At 41.1% G+C, this 20,046-nt stretch overlaps 1 protein-coding gene across 2 annotated transcripts in view; it reads left to right on the top strand.

Annotated features, from left to right (window-relative positions):
• Positions 1–20,046, top strand: part of KAT6B (lysine acetyltransferase 6B) — a 258,661-nt gene that overhangs the window by 147,027 nt on the left and 91,588 nt on the right. For both annotated transcript variants that reach the window (XM_044297450.1, XM_044297449.1), the window contains exons 7-9: positions 1,974–2,098; positions 5,399–5,514; positions 18,933–19,074. In XM_044297450.1, the coding sequence (XP_044153385.1) occupies positions 1,974–2,098; positions 5,399–5,514; positions 18,933–19,074 (383 nt within the window). The remainder of the gene's footprint in view (positions 1–1,973; positions 2,099–5,398; positions 5,515–18,932; positions 19,075–20,046) is intronic.

Genomic DNA, 20,046 nt, shown 5'->3' with positions numbered 1-20,046 from the left:
AGTTTTAACTTTTGCCTAAACTTCCACTTTACTGCTTGATTTAATTATTTTTTCTGCTGCCCTGCATTCTATGGTAGTTTTCCCACTGTTTAAAGGATTTTCCCTTTCCTCATTATAGCATAATGCCCTATATGTCATAAATGTCTAATTGATGGGGATACAGAAGATTGCTGCACCTGCTTTTGTTTAAGGGATTGTGGGGATTCTTAGGTAGCAGAGTGCTTTTGTGAGCACTTCTGCTTTAAGATCAAGCTGGAACCATGGGCAGACTGGGAACTTGGAGCCCTTAAAAAAGCTAAAAGTGGCTAAAAATGTTATAGGTGCAGGACCAGCACAATTGTAAGCAAAATGCAGCAATACCACATTGCAGCTGAAAATACCATCCCTCAGAACCAAATGCCAAAGTGCAGCATAAAATGCCATCTTAGAAGCTGCCCCTCTGTGGTGGCCATCAATAGATGCCACGTTCTGTTCTCCTCCTCCAATTGCCTCTTCCTGGACTTCCATGGTTATGACCCCTATAGTGCCCCTAGTAGTATGCTCACCAAGTGGCCAAGGGAAAGAAAAAAAATCTAATTCCAAACCGCCATGGCCAATGCAGGTCACAGTCCTCTTTCAGCCTGTATCCCTGCTCTATTTGTACACTGCCTCATATATTTGCCTATGTCAATAACCACATTAACTGCATGCTGCATTATTTCAAATGTACATTATTTTCTGGATTATCTACTATACCTTTCTAAATTATATACTTTTTCCATCTTTGTTAGAAAATGGGATGCAAAGCTTTGGGTGACCATTAGGCATGAGCAAATCAACTTTGGATGAAACATCCGAAGTCCATTTGCATAAAACTTTGATAGAATACTGTACGGAGAGGAAGCTCTGTACAGTATTAGAATGTATTGATTCCGATGAGCCGAAGTTATTACTTCGTGAAGACTCGCGAGACTTCGGGTAATAACTTAAAAAAAAAAAATTCTACTGTAAAAAAACTTTTGACAAACTGTGGTTTGGTTCCAAGGTACCACTTGATACCACATCAATAAAAAATTTTTTTTTAAAGTTGTGGAAATACGAAAAGGCAAAAGATTACCGTAAACTTTCCAGATTATGGCTCACTTAAGCAAGCTCTGTGCTGGCATTGAACAAGCAGGAAATTTCCTGCATTCTGAATATGAAGAAAATAGAAAATCTGTCTGTAGGGTGGCTCCGTAGTCTGATCCTTTACCCAATTTATATTTGGCTAAGGGCTGTTTTACATGAGCGAGTCCATTGCGGGAATCGCGCTCCATGTGCGAGTGTGATTCTCCGCGCTGGACTTGCAGGAGCGCATGGCATTATCATGCTTTATAATGCTATGTGACTCTGCTTGACCTTATTTCTACAGAATCATACTGACAGCTTTATGCCACTATGATTCTGTGGAAAAAAGTCCATGCAGAGACACATAGCGTTATAAATCATGATAATGCTGTGCGCTCCTGCCAATCCAGAGCAGAGGATCACACTCGCACACGGAGCTTGATTCCTGCAATGGACTCGCTCGTGTGAAACAGTCCTAAGGCTACTTTCACACTTGCGTTGATAATTCCGGTATTGAGATCTGGCAGAGGATTTCACACAACCTCAACGGATGCATGCTGATGTGCAAAATCCAAACTGATCCATTTAATTTCGGTATTGAGATCATCTGCCGGATCTCAATACCGGAATTATCAATGCAAGTGTGAAAGTAGCCTAATTTACTTACTTTTTTATGAAGAGCCAAAAACAAGCATGTAGCCTCTAATTTGATTTGTACATCGCGCTTTCTGTAGCACCATGTTGTTGTTTTTTTTTCTCTGCAGTCCGCATTCCACTACTGTCTGTGTAACCTGGTCTACACCTAATTTTGAAGTTTTAGTTCTTTAGTTCGGAACAGTGATTTTAATTTTAAAGGTTCTCATTGATCTTTCTCCTTTATATATCAGATACTGACCTGAGGATGACTATTAAACAACAGATATGGGATATGATTTGCTTTCCAAAAAGGCCTGACTTTGTCACCCAGGAAGATGTTGACACATTCAGACAGGCTTTTGAACTGTCTTTCGAGGTAAGTACTAATGAGGCCTTTTGTAGTAAATTTTCTGGCTTATGGAAATCCTCTTTAATGACATGATTCAAAGGGTAGAAATGATAATATATAAACATTAAATCAAAAGTTTGTGTGATGGCCAGTGTTTTGTAATTGTGTGTTTTATTTACAGTGGTACTGATGTTTTTCTTTTTGGTTGTTGTGCCTATTTTGTGCTGCAGAAGCTGGATATGCAGCAATATTGGTTGTCATGTTTGAATAATCATTTATATAATGAGATGTTGCATCAGCAAGACGTCTTTGAGCAGTTAGTAGGGGGAAATTTTTTTATTTTTATTTATTATTGCATTGTACTCATTTGAGCTAAAAATATTGGTTTAAATGGTCTTTATTAAAAATGGCATCCTTTTTTCTGTACAGAGTTGTCATGCCCTAGTGCAGTGTTTCCCAACCAGTGTGCCTCCAGCTGTTACAAAACTACAACTCCCAGCATGCCCGCACAGCCGAATGCTGTCCGGGCATGCTGGGAGTTGTAGTTTTGCAACAGCTGGAGGCACACTGGTTGGGAAACACTCCTCTAGTAGCACCCTTTGGTTTTTCCATCTCTTTCATCAGATCAGATGAGGAGCAGACGGACTTCTCATCTTTGACATTAGAAACACTAAGTTCTTGCTGATAAGAATGTGGCTTAACGAAGTGTTTATGACTCAGTGGTTTATAGATAATGTTTGTGAGGGATACCACCCTTCGTACCCCAACTGACGTCAGACGTTAAATACGTAGAGCCAGCGAGATACGGTATGGTCACTAGTTACCAAGGCGTTACATTACGCCCTCCTCGAGGAGCGGATAAGTTCAGTCTTGGTACAGTTTTCACAGACTCCTCCTGTCCACACGGGCACAGAGAGGCAACAAGCTGAGAGAGCTTTTTCACTGCCCCAGTAAAACAGCGCGTTCTCAGCCCGGAAAGACTGCCACCAGTTCCTTGTTTGATATAAGCCCGGTCCACTAACGGGATTATATAGGATAAGAAACCAACCCGCGGTAGTGTATTACTAGGCCGAAACACGGACGTGGGGATTCGTGATCGCGATACCAGACAGCACAAGAATAAATTATATATTTAATCGCCTTAAGGGCTCACTAGACAATACACTATACACACACAAGGATATACTCAGTGGTCTGAGATTACAAATACAGGTGGTATTGTACAAACAGGATTAAACAGAGCAAGAGTCCTTTTGGGTTGTGATGAGTTCTTTGCTGTAGTCACATGGAGGGCAGTGATGTCATCAGGTTGCAGGACCCTCTAAACACATGGCACGATGCAACCCTCCTTCAGAGAAAAGACTTGGCCTCTTGCTGGCACAAGCCTTTTAACCTGTAGCTGGCCCCTCTCCTCCCGGCCTCTGGGAGGGTCCACCCCCCTCTGCTGGGCTGGCAGCACATGAGCCACAAAACCGATTAGGGCTCATGGCTCCAGACCAGAATGTTTTGGGACCAATGGATTCGCCAGGGTTTCGGCTACCAGTAGAGTCCTAGCATTGTACAGTTATTTGGTTTCTGTGGGGAGATATGTATATCTCTCCTCCCTGGCATCCCACCACCAAGCTATGACCATGGGCCTGTTTCTTCGTGGCCACAGGGACAGAAATATGCACTGGTATATGCCTGTGATGGACGTGCGATTCATAATTCCTTATAAATCTCCGGTTCCATGATGTCTGCTAAATTTGATTGAACTGGGGAATGGCCTAGACCCCTGCAGAGAGGTTTTTCCTGTTCCATTAGCTGGGTTCCTGTCACGGAAGGTGTACAGGAAACAAGACAATGCAAAATGAATATATGACTCACTGGATCCAAAGCTAAGGAACAAAAGGGAGACCCCTGCATCAGACCTGGCACTCTCCCTGACTGCTCAGCCTATGCGAAAATCCCAATGGTGGATGATCGCATATCCGCGTACCTCAGCTGTATAACACATGAACACCCTATAATAGTGAGGGGACACGACCACCGGCTCCCTACACTAGACACGGAGGGAGTCAGGGTCACCTGGGATCCAGCAAACAGAAAATCACAAATAAATGTACAGCACTTATCTGCAATCAGCACTTATCTGCAATCAATCCAACTACATGACAGCTGAGAGAGGCTAACGAGATGAGGAACTGAAATTCAAAACAAAGAAAACTCAAGGAGGAGGTTCTGAAAGGCTTCTGTCAGAGCTTCTCAGCTGTCTGGTTGTGACAGTTCCTGGCTGGCTGAATTGAGGTGAGAAATTGTAAACAAAGGTGGACTGCTAGAGGCTCTCTGCCATCTGGCTGGTTTTGAAGCAGGACCCCCTTGTGGAGCTCACTACCTCTGCTACCTTTCAGCAGATGGTTGGTGTGGGAACAGTAAATATTAATCAATATTCCTCACAATGTTTATTATAGGACCTGCACAAGTTAAAAGTACCATCACACAGCTAGAAAAAACAGTTAACCCTTTGATAGAACAGCTTAATACTTTTATTAATAAAGGCCAATTGAAAAAAATGACTTTTAGCCAAAAATGAGTAACATGCAGTCATTTGAAAAAAATTGCCTCCAAAGGTGTACATAGCCTTTAAAGCATTCTCGCAAGACTTCTGTTTGGAGGAGAACTGCTGATAGATTCACCCGCTGTCCTAACTAGTCATACACCTCTGGTGGCAATGTCTTATATTAAAATATCCTAAAAATTTGAGTGGGTAGTCAGAAGCCATGTTAGAAAATGTTGCTTTAGTGAGTAGTCGATGCTTGTAATATGCCCTAGGCTGTGCTGATCGGAGTGGTACTGCCGTGCTTATGCATCCTCTGCATGTTTCTTTGATGTGGTAAAAAAGATGATTTCTTAACAGCAGTGAGTGTCTTGGATACTCTTTTGTTGGATGATGCTTTGAATAAACTTCCAGTTTAAACGTCTGATATAAGCATATATACTGTATCTATCCCGAGATAAAAATTTAAGGAAATATAAATGGGCAGTCAAGATGGCCAATGGGGTATTTTTCTATTTTTAAGAAATGTGTCATCAGAAAATGACCTATTCTTTAAACCACGCTTACTTTCACACTGGCCACTAAACTTAATAGACGCTACTTCTGTACAGAGAGCTTAACTGCAGTTATATATTATTCTAAATCTGCCTGTAATGATAAGGAGATATCACCTCTGTGTATAGCTAAGTCAGGAGCACTGAGTTCTCCATGCTGCAGTATTTCTATGTACATTGTTTTCTGGATTCTCTTCTATGACTTTCTAAATTATATATTTTTTCCATCTTTGTTAGAAAATGGGATGCAAAGCTCTGGGTGACCATACTGGCCGATATCCCTCAGTCATTGAATTTGGAAAATATGAAATTCAGACATGGTATTCCTCACCTTACCCACAGGAATATGCAAGGTGTGACTTTAATGCGCCGGCTATTTACTATACTAATCACTTTGTTTGAAAACTACACAATGTGACTTTACAATGCTGGGATATTCCCATCTGCCTTGAAAGGCTAAGATGGGTCAATCCCTTTAATTGATTTATGGAAACTGTAAATAGCTGGGATTCTTAGATTAAACGCATAGCGTGTTAAAGGGAATGTGTAATTAGAAAATGATCTATTGTTTAAATCAAGGTTTTATGTTAAAGTTTAGAAAAAAAGACGATTCAGTGTCAAAGTCCACATCACATGCAACAGAAATCTTCCAGGTTTATGGCACTGTTTATGACACAGTTGCAGAAAGAATTTGTCCCATTGAATGGTGAATCCTCATGCAGATCTGTGCAAACCTTAAGCAGGCATGTCCAAAGTGCGGCCCTCCAGCTGTTGCAAAACTACAACTCCCAGCATGCCCTAATATCTGTAAGCTATCCAGGCATGCTGGGAGTTGTAGTTTTTCAACAGCTGGAGGGCCGCACTTTGGACATGCCTGCCTTAAAGGAATCAAGTTTAAAATAGAACTCCCGCAAAAAATTGTGTTCTCTGACCTGCTAGAAAGGTACATGATGTAATCTGTAGTGATGTAATCTTATACCTCCCTAATGCTTCTCAACTGTGTCATGTGACCAGGAATCAGACTCTCCAAATGACACAGCATCTTATGTGTGGACAGGAAGTCAGTTTCTCTCTATATTCCTATAGGAGCCTCAATGTCAGTGTCGGAGATCAGAGAGTTGGTCACATGACACAGCTAAAATGAGAAGAGAGTCACTGTCACTGGTGAGATTACCTTCACTACAGATTACATCATGTACCTTTCTAGCAGGTCAGAGAATAAAACATTTTGTGGTAGTTCTACTTTAAACCTTAGCTTTATGTCAAGAATCTTGTAGTAAAATATATGTCAGATTTGCAATATGTGTGAACATAACCTAATAATAGACTGAGACTCCCTGTTCTGTAGAGAACTGAGGCAGGAGTACAATGAAGGTTATCTCCTATACAGTGGATATAAAAAGTCTACACACCCCTTTTAAAATGTTATATTTCGGTACTGTAAAAAAATGAGACAAAGATAAATCATTTCAGAACTTTTTCCACCTTTAACCCCTTAAGGACTCAGCCCTATTTCACCTTAAGGACTTGGCCATTTTTTGCAAATCTGACCAGACTTTAAGTGCTGATAACTTTAAAATGCTTTGACTTACCTAGGACGTTCTGAGATTGTTTCTTCGTCACATATTGTACTGCTGAAATTGGGTCAAAAAAGTCAATTTTTTTCCCATAAAAAAATACCATATTTACCCAAAATTTTGAAAAATTTGCAAATTTCAAAGTTTCAGTTTCTCTACTTCTGTAATACATAGTAATACCCCCTAAAATTATGATGACATTACATTCCCCATATGTCTACTTCATGTTTGTAGCATTTTGGGAATATTAAATTTTTTGGGGATGTTACAAGGTTTAGAAGCAAATTTTGAAATTTCCCAAAAATCCTTTTTATGGACCAGTTCAGGTTTGAAGTCACTTTGTGAGGCTTAGATAATAGAAATCTCCCAAAAATGACCCTATTCTAGAAACTACACCCCTCAAGGTATTCAAAACTGTTTTTACAAACGTTGTTAACCCTTTAGGTCTTCCACAAGACTTCATGGCAAATGGACATAAAATTTAAGAATTTCGTGTTTTTTTTGCAAATTTTCCAAAATAACCAATTTTTTCCAGGAATAAAACAAGGGTTAACTGCCAAACAAAACTCAATATGGGTTGCCCTGATTCTGTAGTTTGCAGAAACACCCCATGTGTGGTCGTAAACTACTGTTTGGCCAAACGGGAGGACATAGGAGGGGAACACCATATGGGTTTTGCAAAGCAGATTTTGCAGGACTGGTTTTGTTTATACCATGTCCCATTTGAAGCCCCCGTTGCACCCCTAGAATAGAAATTTCAAAAAAGTGACTCCATCTAAGAAAGTACACCCCTCAAGGAATTCAAAACTGGTCTTACAAACTTTGTTAACCCTTTAGGTGTTACAAGAGTTATGGCAGATGGAGAAACAATTTAGAAATTTCAATTTTTTGGAAAATTTTCCCTTACTTTATTACTGGAAAAAATGGGTTAAGAGCCAAACAAAACTCAAAATGGGTTGCCCTGATTCTGTAGTTTGCAGAAACACCCCATATGTGGTCGTAAACTGCTATTTGGATAAAACGGCAGGACATAGAAGAAGGGCCACGCCATATGGTATTTGGAAGGCAGATTTTGCTAGACTGGTTTATTTACACCATGTACCCTTTCAAGCCCCCTGATGCACCCCTAGAGTATAAACTCCATAAAAGTGACCCCATCTAGGAAACTACGGGATAAGGTGGTTGTTGTTTTGGGACTATTTTAGGGGTAAATAGGATTTTTGGTTGCTCTATATTACACTTTTTTGAGGCAAGGTAACAAAAAATGTAAATTCTAAAATTGTTTCTACATTCTCTATTTAGTTTTGTGGAACACCTAAAGGGTTAACATAGTTTGTAAAGTAACTTTTGAATACCTTGAGGGGTGAAGTTTCTTAGATGGGGTCACTTTTTTGGAGTTTCTAGTCTAGGCTACATCAGGGGGGCTTCTAATGGGACATCAAAATCTGCCTTCCAGAAACCATATGGAGTTTCCTTCGTTCTATGCCCTGCCGTGTGGCTATATAGCCATTTACGACCACATATGGGGTGTTTCTGCAAACTACAGAATCAGGGCAATAAATATTTCGTTTTGTTTGGCTGATAACCCTTGCTTTATTACCAGAAAAAAGGATTCAAATGGAAATTTTGCCCAAAAATGGGTGTTTTGGCACCGTTTTTATTTTATATTTTTAACGTTGTTCATCCGAGGGGTTTCGTCAAATGTTATTTTTATAGGGCAGATTCTTACGGACGCGGTGATACCTAATATGTCTATATTTTATATTTTATTTGGATTTTACACTGTATTATCATTTTAGGAACCCCCAAAAATATTTTAGTATCTCCATAGCATGGGAGCTACAGGTTTTTTTATTTTATTTTTGTTGGGCGACTATCTAATGTAGGGGCTCATTTTTTGCGGGATGAGATGGCGGCTTTATAGGCACTAATTGGGGATGCAGATGACATTTTGATCGCTCACTATTACACTTTTTCTGATGTTAGGTGACAAAAAAATAGATTTTTTTTCCACTTTTTTTTTTTTTTACGCTGTCCATCGAGGGGGGGGGGGGTAAGTGTTATTTTTATAGAGACGATTTTTGTGCACGCGACGATGCCCAATATGTATGGCTCTCAGGCTTTGGAGACACTAAGCAGGCATCCTAAAACTGTGGCCCTCCAGATGTTGTAAAACTACAATTCCCACCATGCCCTGCTGATGGCTGTAGTTTTACAACATCTGGAGGGCCGCAGTTTGAGGATGCCTGCACTAAAACTAATATTTTTTAGGGGAAAAAAAATTGTTTCCGTGTCTCCAAAGTCTGAGAGCCATAGTTTTTTATGTTCTCTAGTGGACTGTTGGGGATTATACAAATTTAGTACTCCATGGAAGTGGGATACTCCCTGAAGCAATCGATAACGCAGAGACCCGGATGATCGGGGCAAGTGTCACACTGAGTGGTGGTGTCCTTCTGTATCCCCCTTTTGATCTTGTGACTTGTGACACACTCTGCATCTTTTTTGGGTTCGTCCCTTCTTTCCAGTATGGGGGACCACACCTGGAAAGTGTTGGCCAGGGATGATCCGGGCGCCTCCAGTTCCCGAGGTACTCCGGCCTGCTCTTTCCCGGTCCGAAAACATCAGGTCTTTGAGGACTGCCTCATAGAATTGGAGGAATGTCCCTGTGCTGCCAGCGCTTCGGGATAGTACAAAAGAGTTGTACATGGCAACCTGTACCAAGTAGACCGCAACTTTTTTGTACCATGCCCGGGTTTTGCGCATGGCATATGGCTTGAAGACTTGATCAGAGAGATCAACTCCTCCCATATACCGATTGTAGTCGACGATACAATCGGGCTAGAGGACCGTTGCCGTGATACCTTGCACAGAGATGGGGGTGGTGCTGTTACCGTGGATTGTGGACAGCATAAGGACATCCCTCTTGTCCTTATACCTGACCAGCAACAGGTTTCCACTGGTAAGTGCACGGGTCTCACCCCTGGGGATAGGTACCTGGAGGGGGTGGGCAGGGAGGCCGCGTTGAATTTTCTGCACAGTCCCACAAGCGAACGTGGATCTGGTGGCAAGGGACCTGAACAAGGGAATGCTGGTATAAAAGTTATCCACGTACAAGTGGTAACCCTTATCCAGCAGTGGGTACATAAGGTCCCATACGAGTTTCCCGCTAACACCCAGAGTGGGGGGACATTCTGGGAGTTGAATACGGGAATCTCCCCCCTCGTACACATGAAACAAAGCTGAAACAAAGAAAGTTTTGAATAAAAGTGCTTTTTTTTTTTTTTCCCCCCCTAACTAACTTTTCCCTTCTTTCCCTGCCTAACGGTGCCTCTGGATGGCGATTAGGGGGACGCAGGAGCTGGTGCTGGACGGTGCTGCTGGGTGCTCGTGCAGAACAGGAAGAGGAGGGGAGAGAGGAGCGCAGGAAGTTTGAATCTCGCGCCTCTCTCCCCTGCACCAATCAGCACCCTGGACAGCAGGCATCAGCACCACGGCCAGCACCGCCTCTCCAAATGCACGGACTGTGATTGGTGGTGTGTAATCACGCCACTGATCAGTCTTTTTCCGGTTCATCGGGTCACCGGAGACCCGAATGGACCGGAAACGCTGAAAACTGCAGGTCTGAATTGACCTGCGGTTTCCTGCGATCAGCGATACAAGGGGGGGGGGGTCAAATGACCCCCCCCCCCCCCCCCTGCATTGTTACAGGATGTCAGCTGAATGATTTCAGCCGGCATCCTGTTCCGATTAATCCCCGCGGCACCGGAATCGCGATTTAAGGACTCGGGAAACATGCCGTACCGGTACGTCATGCGTCCCTAAGGGGTTAAAGTGACCTATAAACTGTACCACTCAATTGAAAAACAAACTAAAATATTTTAGGTGGAGGGAAGAAAAAAAAAATAATAATATGGTTACTTAAGTATGCACACCCTCTTATAACTGGGGATGTAGCTGTGTTCAGAATGAAGCAATCAGATTCAAAATCATGTTAAATAGGAGTCAACATACACCTGCCATCTTTTCAAGTGCCTCTGATTAACCCCAAATAAAGTTCAGCTGCTCTAGTTGGTCTTTCCTGAAATTTTCTTAGTTTCATCCCACAGCAAAAGCCATGGTTCACAGAGAGCTTCCAAAGCATTAGAGGGATCTCATTGTTAAAAGGTATCAGTCAGGAGAAGGGTTCAAAAGAATTTCCAAGGCATTAGATGTACCATGGAACACAGTGAAGACAGTCATCATCAAGTGGAGAGAATATGGCACGTCCCTCCAAAATTGATAAAAAAAGACGAGAAGAAAACTGGTCTGGGAGGCTACCAAGAGGCCTACAGCAAAATTAATAAAAGGAGCTGCAGGAATATGTGGCAACTACTGGCTGTGTAGTGACAACAATCTCCCGTATAGAGTGGCAAGACTTACGAAGAAAAACATCCAAGCCAGGCTACATTTTGCAAAAACACATCTGAAGTCTCCCAAAAACATGTGGGAAAAGGTGTAATGGTCTGATGAAACCAAGGTTGAACTTTTTGGCCATAATTCCAAAAGATATGTTTGGCGCAAAAACACTGCGCATCACCAAAAGAACACCATACCCACAGTGAAGTATGGTGGTGGCAGCATCATGCTTTGGGGCTGTTTTTCTTCAGCTGGAACTGGGGCCTTAGTTAAGCTAGAGGGAATTATGAACAGTTCCTAATACCAGTCAATAGTGGCACAAAACCTCAGGCTTCTGCTAGAAAGCTGAACATGAATCTTTCAGCATGACAACAACCCAAAGCATACATCAAAATCAACAAAGAAATGGCTTCACCAGAAAAAGATTAAAGTTTTGGAATGGCCCAGCCAGAGCCCAGACCTAAATCCGATTGAAAATCTGTGGGGTGATCTGAAGAGGGCTGTGCACAGGAGATGTCCTCTCAATCTGACAGATTGGAGTGTTTTTGCAAAGAAGAGTGGGCAAATATTGCCAAGTCATAATGTGCCATGTTGATATGTCCACTGTATATAAATTGCACAATGATCAACCACTGACTATAAGTGATGCTCACAACAATAGAGCTTGCTGAGAGCACTGTGTCACTCTAAGGCTCAGGCAAAATGACTGTCCCTTAATCTACAGAAAATGGAATAGAAAAAAAATCTGTCATCTAAAACTAACAGCAGACTACAATAAAAGCATATGTATTAGTATTTGGTTTTCAGTTATTAAATCCATAGGGGGAAATTTATTAACAGATTTACACCACAAGAGTGGCATATTTAAGTCGCAGATTTTGCTGCACTCAATTTTGCTGTAAAATCTGCAATTTTTCCCCACTCATGGAGATAAAGGGGGATGTGGCATGGGCAGGGGTTCAGGTAGGCTTGGCTCATTCATCATCAAAATGGCTTAAATAAAGTCGAGCAAGGAAGCTGGTGTTGCACAGCCTGCTGTAGGGAGCGCTAAAGTTAAAGGGGTTCTCCGGGAATTAAGAAAATGAAAATAATGAAATATATTCCCAAATACCTTTCATTAGTTATAATGGCTCGTTTTGTCTAGGGAGCAATCATCAGGAGAAATAAAATGGCTACCGTCCTATTAGTGCACACAATCTCACAGCAGAACAAGTTACTTCAAGACACTGAGCTAAAGAGCTGTCTCATCCTCCTCTCTGCTCTGTTTGTCAGTATACAGCTGATAAGATCTTTAGTTTAATTTCTGTAAGAATGGAGTTCATGAGGAGATATTAAGTACAGAGGGGAGGGTGGGGATCATGAGCAGCAGCTATTATATGCAGTCTCCATTACCACAGCCCACAGTCTGTCCTGTTTGTACTTCATGTCTCATCGTGAACTCCATTCCTACAGAGATTCAACTGAAGATCTTGTCATCTGTATACAGGATCATAACCCCTGACAGGTAGAGCAGAGATTGAACAGCTATTTAGCTCAGTGATGTGAAGTAACTTGTACTGCTGATTAGTGTTTATGTGTGCACTAATAGGATGACAGTCATTTTATTTCCCTTAATGATTGTTCCCTAGACAACATGAGCCATTATAAACAATGAAAGGTTTTTGGAAATGTATTTATTATAAAGTAATATTTAAGTATTTTCATTTTCTTAATTCCCGGAGAACCCCTTTAAGTAGAGGTCTGCGCCTGTACATAACTTTAACACATCCTCCAACAGCACAGAAGGACTTAATAAACGTCCCCCATAGTTGATTTCTGATTAGATCTGTTCCTGGGCATGAAACCTGTTTGTGTTTTATCCCCTCTCTTCTGCTTCTTAGCTGTGTCATGTGACCAACACTCAGACTTTCCAAATAACACAACTTATGTGTGGCAAGGAATCTTCAATGTCAGTGTCATAGGAATGATTAGAGAAGTTACTGACTTCCTGTCCTTTGTCAGTTGAAGATCAGAGAGTTGGTCACATGACACAGCTATGGATCAGAAGAGAGGTTATAGCTCACCAATACAGACACTGGTAAGATGATTACCTTCACTACAGATTACATAATGCACCTTTCTAACAGGTCATAGAAAACTTTTTGTGGGAGTGCTACTTTAAACGCTATGTACACCTTCTGGGGCAATTTTTTTAAGATAGCTTTTTACTCATTTTGGGCTAAAATTTTTTGGGGGGATTTGTCTTTATTAATAATATTGAGCCTTTCTGTCACAAATTGTTAACTGTTTTTCTTTCTGTGTGAATGGTACTTTTCACTTTCACTTTGTGCCAGTCATCTAATAAACCTTTTCTCTAAATTACTAAAAGGTGATAAACACTTTATTTAAAGCTGGATTTACACGGGCCGATTGTCGGGAAAGAAACGTTCCGTCCCGACAGTTGGCTGTCTGTTCAGTGATTGAAACCGCTACATTTACATGCAGCGATCTGCTTCACTGCTATTGTGATCTCTTGTCCTTATACATAATCATGGTTTCTGAGCAGCATATCACTGTTTAGACAACATAATCTGCTGCCCAGAAGCCAATCGGTGGTGCTTGCATGAACGTCAGGATCACCTGATGTACGGGCGTTTCATTCGTTCATCGTGTGATCAGCAGCAGCACATTTACATGGCCAGATTGTTCCCAATTCTCGGGCCTTGTACATGCACCTTTAGGCTACTTTCACACTAGCGGCAGGACGGATCCGACAGGCTGTTCACCCTGTCGGATCCGTCCTGCCGCTATTTCGCCGGACTGCCACTCCATTGACTATAATGGGGACGGGGATGGGGGGGGGGAGCTCCGACGCAGCACGGCAGTGCATGGCGAAAGGCCGCCAGACTAAAAGTACTGCATGTCCGACTTTTTAGTCCGGCGGCCTCTCACCGCGAACTGCCGTCATTGGGGACGGATCCGACAGGGTGAACAGCCTGTTGGATCCGTTCTGCCGCTAGTGTGAAAGTACCCATAGCCACATTTTTATCAGTAAGATAAGAATTGAGCTATAATGAGTGTTTATAAGGTCAAAGATCACAGATAAGGATCCAGACAGAACAGAGTGAAAATTCACATCCTGTTGCTAGATAAACTCAAGACTGCATAAAGGCAGTGGTGCAACATTTTTTTTATAAAGAAAACTAAATTTCCCCCAAAGGTGTACCTAGCCTTTAAATCTTAGAGTGCAGTTTGCATGGTCTGTACCATATTGCAGTTTGCAAAGAAATGGATTCAAACCTATTGAACCTAGGCAGAATCCATATAGAAAGGAAGTGTTCTCCTTTTTATTTCTGTTCTAATGAGTAGAAATATTTTTTACCAGTGCCTTAGTTTCATCTCGTACTTGCAGGGAAATGTTAGTCAATTTGTTTTCCAAAATAACAGTACTGAGTCTTCTACTATTATTACTGGATTGTAGTAAGTTAGACCTGTAGATGTAAATACTGTTCAGTAACTAGACAGATAATAGGCTATAGTACTGTAGTAGATAAATTATAGAAACAGTGTTTGTTAGGTGTATGCTAACACCGATCCATATCCAACCAATCAGAATTGTTTGATATTTATTTCTCATATCGCAAATCCCCATTATAAACCAGTGTGTATGGCTGGCATAAAAGAGGCAAAGTAGTATGTGAGATCCAACGGGTTATCCCAGCGATTGCATTTTTGGTAACTGTATGTACCCTTGTGTTTATTGAAAGCACTCTGGAAAATGCCCCCAAAGCCTATTAATTGATGTAGGTCTCTGTCTTCTGATCCTGCGCTGCGTAGAGTAAATGTCTGAACTGTGCTGCTCTGCTTAGGAGAACAACTGCTGTTTGATAATGGAGCACTGACGAATAAGTGCTTATAGGAATTTTAGTGCTGTGCACTGAGAATTCTTGCCCTATGCAAGAGAAGAAAGTGAGAAAGATCACCTCTGTAGGAAAATAGTGGTGTATTTTAGGGTACATTACAGATAAACAGTTGCAAATAGGAAGGATTAAATGGAGCCTGCCACGTCATTTTCACTAATATACTGTAACTAACAGCATTGCCTCACAGAAGATTGCAAACGCATTCCAAACATACCTGTGTGTACTGAAAAACGTCTCTCAAGTGCCCAGCTGGGTGGACTTTGCTGTTCCAAGTGCCAAAAGTAAAGTCCGCCCCCAGCTGGGCTCTTGGGAGCCATTTTTCATTAGAATAAAAATGCTAAGCCTAGACATAGGATAAAGACACAGACTGCACACAAGTATGTTTGGAATATGTTTGCCATCTTCTATGGGGCAGTGCTCTTAATGATATTAGTGAAAATGACAGACTTCCTTTAAGGATTATATTTGTAAACATTGGGGGTCATTTATGAAACAGAAATACACCATATACAATGGTCCTTTGCATCACGATATGCAACCTTTCCCCACTCACGCCATTTCTAGAAGCCGAGGTTATGTAGAGTAGATAATATAGAGGCTCACCCGTCCGTTAATATGGGTTTGGTGCGCTTGTCCTGATTGATTACACCCAATCAATAGAAAGTGGTTAAAATTGAAAATAGAAGATGGCAGACATTCATTATCTCTAACCACCCACAGGCGACGGGTTAAAAATATTTTAAGTATATATAAAGGTAAAATCAATAAGATACCGATCTCAAAAATTCAAGGAGGATGACAGAGTGGATAAAAAAAGTAGAAAGAAAAAATATGGAACAGAGATGGATATTAATATATATGAAAAGATACATATAGATATAGTCATATGGTTACATCAAAGTATATGTCCTTCTAAATAACAATTAAAAGGGTACTGTTCCAGGTGGTTGTCCAAGGAGTAAACAAATAGTTCATAAATGTTCATAAATGTCCATATACAAACCAGATTCCCAAAAAGTTGGGACACTGAACAAATTGTGAATAAAAACTGAATGCAATGATGTGGAGATGGCAAATGTCAATATTTTATTTGTAGTAGAACGTAGATGACAGATCAAACGTTTAATCCGAGTAAATGTATCATTTTAAAGGAAAAATACGTTGATAAAAATTTTCACGGTGTCCACAAATCCCCAAAAAGTTGGGACAAGTAGCAATAAGAGGATGGAAAAAGTAAATTTGAGCATAACGAAGAGCTGGAAGACCAATTAACACTAATTAGGTCAATTGGCAACATGATTGGGTATAAAAAGAGCTTCTTAGAGTGGCAGTGTCTCTCAGAAGCCAAGATGGGTAGAGGATCACCAATTCCCACAATGTTGCACAGAAAGATAGTGGAGCAATATCAGAAAGGTGTTACCCAGCGAAAAATTGCAAAGACTTTGCATTTATCATCATCAACTGTGCATAACATCATCCGAAGATTCAGAGAATCTGGAACAATCTCTGTGCGTAAGGGTCAAGGCCGTAAAACCATACTGGATGCCCGTGATCTCCGGGCCCTTAAACCACACTGCATCACAAACAGGAATGCTACTGTAAAGGAAATCACAGAATGGGCTCAGGAATACTTCCAGAAACCATTGTCAGTGAACACAATCCACCGTGCCATCCTCCGTTGCCAGCTGAAACTCTACAGTGCAAAGAAGAAGCCATTTCTAAGCAAGATCCACAAGCTCAGGCGTTTTCACTAGGCCAAGGATCATTTAAAATGGAGTGTGGCAAAATGGAAGACTGTTCTGTGGTCAGACGAGTCATGATTCGAAGTTCTTTTTGGAAATCTGGGACGCCATGTCATCCGGAACAAAGAGGACAAGGACAACCCAAGTTGTTATCAACGCTCAGTTCAGAAGCCTGCATCTCTGATGGTATGGGGTTGCATGAGTGCGTGTGGCATGGGCAGCTTGCATGTCTGGAAAGGCACCATCAATGCAGAAAAATATATTCAGGTTCTAGAACAACATATGCTCCCATCCAGACGTCATCTCTTTCAGGGAAGACCCTGCATTTTTCAACAAGATAATGCCAGACCACATTCTGCATCAATCATAACATCATGGCTGCGTAGGAGAAGGATCCGGGTACTGAAATGGCCAGTCTGCAGTCCAGATCTTTCACCTATAGAGAACATTTGGCGCATCACAAAGAGGAAGGTGCAACAAAGAAGGCCCAAGACGATTGAACAGTTAGAGGCCTGTATTAGACAAGAATGGGAGAGCATTCCTATTTCTAAACTTGAGAAACTGGTCTCCTCGGTCCCCAGACGTCTGTTGAGTGTTGTAAGAAGAAGGGGAGATGCCACACAGTGGTGAAAATGGCCTTGTCCCAACTTTTTGGGGATTTGTTGACACCATGAAATTCTGATTCAACTTTTGTTCCGTGATTTATGTTCTATTCTGAATAAAATATTAGAAGTTGGCACCTCCACATCATTGCATTCAGTTTTTATTCACGATTTGTATAGTGTCCCAACTTTTTGGGAATCCGGTTTGTAAATAGTGGTTAAATGGTTAAAAAAGATGGCAATGGTTAAAAGGTCAAAGGGATGGTAGGTGTCCTCATGGAGTTATTTTCTACTAAAGTGCAATTTTGTTAGATACAATGAATGGTATATATATATATATATATATATATATATATATATATAGTGTGATTGATATTACTTGCTATTATTTCCAAGTATCACTCACTTGCCCCTCACTGTTATTCAGGGTTAGTAGTTTTTTACCTCTTTCTTGGAGAATCGAAAGTCATTTGTGTGTAGCTGGGTACACGGATATCTCCTACCTCTCTTCTGGAGAAACAAGGGTCACTGGAGCTGCTCTGTGCTGTTCGCGTTGGGCGTCTTGTGTGATCCCGTGGGTTCGAAGTTCGAGTTATCATGCGTGCCGGCACTACATCCGTCATCTTGCGCTCACACTTCTGCTGTCAGTAGGGCATCGGGAGGGACGTTTCACTGCAGTGTCTGTATACAGATTGGGTTATCGAATTTTGCTTGGATCGTTTCTCCTATATATCCATAGTTGTAAAGTGGTGGAAATAGTCCACAATAACAGGTCTAAAACACCGTCTTGGAGTATACTTTACTCCTTCCTTAGTGGTTTCCTGCTTTTTTGTGGTCTCCCTTTTTATAGTCATCTGGGTGGTTGTCCCAAAAATCGGGAATCCTGTTTTTGCCACAATCTGTACTGTTCCTGAGTTGATATCTGTCTTTCCTTTAGTTATCTTACAGATTTGGTTTAGGTTATATACATCTTGTGTATTTGCAGCTTCTCCCAAAAAAACACGATTGCGTTTTTGGTGCGGTCTTGATGCGTCTTTTCAAAATACTGCGATTTCTGTGTCTAGAGGTGTCATTTACATCATTTGTGTGTAATTCTGTACAGTGGGCTCCTATTTAAGGTCTTTTTTGTAGGAGGTAATTATAAAAAAATGTCATTGTATATCCTAAGTCTAGCAATGGGATTTTTGTATATATCACATGTGTTATATAGTAAGCATATACATAATGTGTGATATAAAAGGACATAACTTTGGTGGATCCACTGCCAGCGTCTAAAATGTCTTAATAAATGTGCCCCATTGTTTATTTCACAAATCGGATACAGTGAGCTAGGTTCATAATCATGGACATACCCCTTGAATTGGAGTCTGTAGATGCCTGAAAAATTAAATAATTATGTCTTATTCTTATTAATAACAGTATAAATCCTGACGTTGTTAGTAATTATATGTTCATTATGTATATATTGAGTCAAATTTATAAATTGGTATGCAAAAAGGAGAGAGAAAAAACACACAGAATGCAATTTTTTTTCTTATTTTTTTTATCATTAGATTACCTAAGCTTTACCTGTGTGAGTTCTGTCTGAAGTATATGAAAAGTAAGACTATCCTCTTGCGACACTTAAAGAAGTGTGGCTGGTTCCACCCGCCTGCCAGTGAAATCTATCGGAAAGATGACCTTTCTGTATTTGAAGTGAGTAATTCCATGTCACTATATTTAATATGTTTCTATTGTCAAAATTATAGTGTAGTTTATTTTTACAGTTTTTCTTTGATTTAAGCATAGTGTAAATTTCTCATTTGTTGGCAGACAGGTTAGGTAGGTCTCATATTCACTGACCTACAGTCAACAACTGAACTTACTGGGAATTTGAGGGCGGCATATACTGATGATGGACACCCTGATGAAAATCTTGGGTCACTGTCAAGGACATCTGTCAGCAGATATGTACCTACAAAACTGGAAGACCTTTTGCATGTGCACTTGGCAGCTGAAGGCATCTGTGTTGGTCCCATGGTCATATATGTCTGCACTGCTGTGAAAAATGATGTTTAAATATATGCAAGCAAGCCTCTAGGACAGTGATGGCGAACCTATGGCACGGGTGCCAGAGGCGGCACTCTGAGCCCTCTCTGTGGGCACCTGCGCCCTGGAAAAAGTCTATGACGTACCAATATGCTTTAGACTTTTCCTGCCATTCATCAGCACAGGATGCACTATGAACAGCACAGGCAGCGCACTGAATGTAGGATATTAAGCTATTATAGCTATATGATAAAGTACATGAAATATATACTATATTGTATTCAAGTTAAATTGCCGTGTTGGCACTTTGCAATAAATAAGTGGGTATTTGGTTGCAGCTTGGGCACTCGGTCTCTAAAAGGTTCACCATCACTGCTCTAGGAGCAACTGGGGCATTGCTGTTACTCCTAGAGGCTCAGCTCTTTCTGTAACTGCAACGCTCACGGCACTTTGATTGACAGGGCCAGGCCGTGAAAGCATCATCACGCCTGGCCCTGTTAATTAAAGTGGAGACTTGAGCATGCAATCCCCTGATCGCTTATACTATAGACTGCAATAGTATACTCTTATAGTCTGTGATTTTGACAGTCTGCCTGTCAAACCGTCCTGCAAGCATGGCTTAACAGGAAGTGTTTGGCA

Source organism: Bufo gargarizans, chromosome 6 (assembly GCF_014858855.1).
Source record: "Bufo gargarizans isolate SCDJY-AF-19 chromosome 6, ASM1485885v1, whole genome shotgun sequence".
Classification (NCBI taxonomy): domain Eukaryota; kingdom Metazoa; phylum Chordata; class Amphibia; order Anura; family Bufonidae; genus Bufo; species Bufo gargarizans.
Note: the sequence above shows the minus strand (reverse complement) of the source record. Positions and strands in the feature narration are given on the sequence as shown.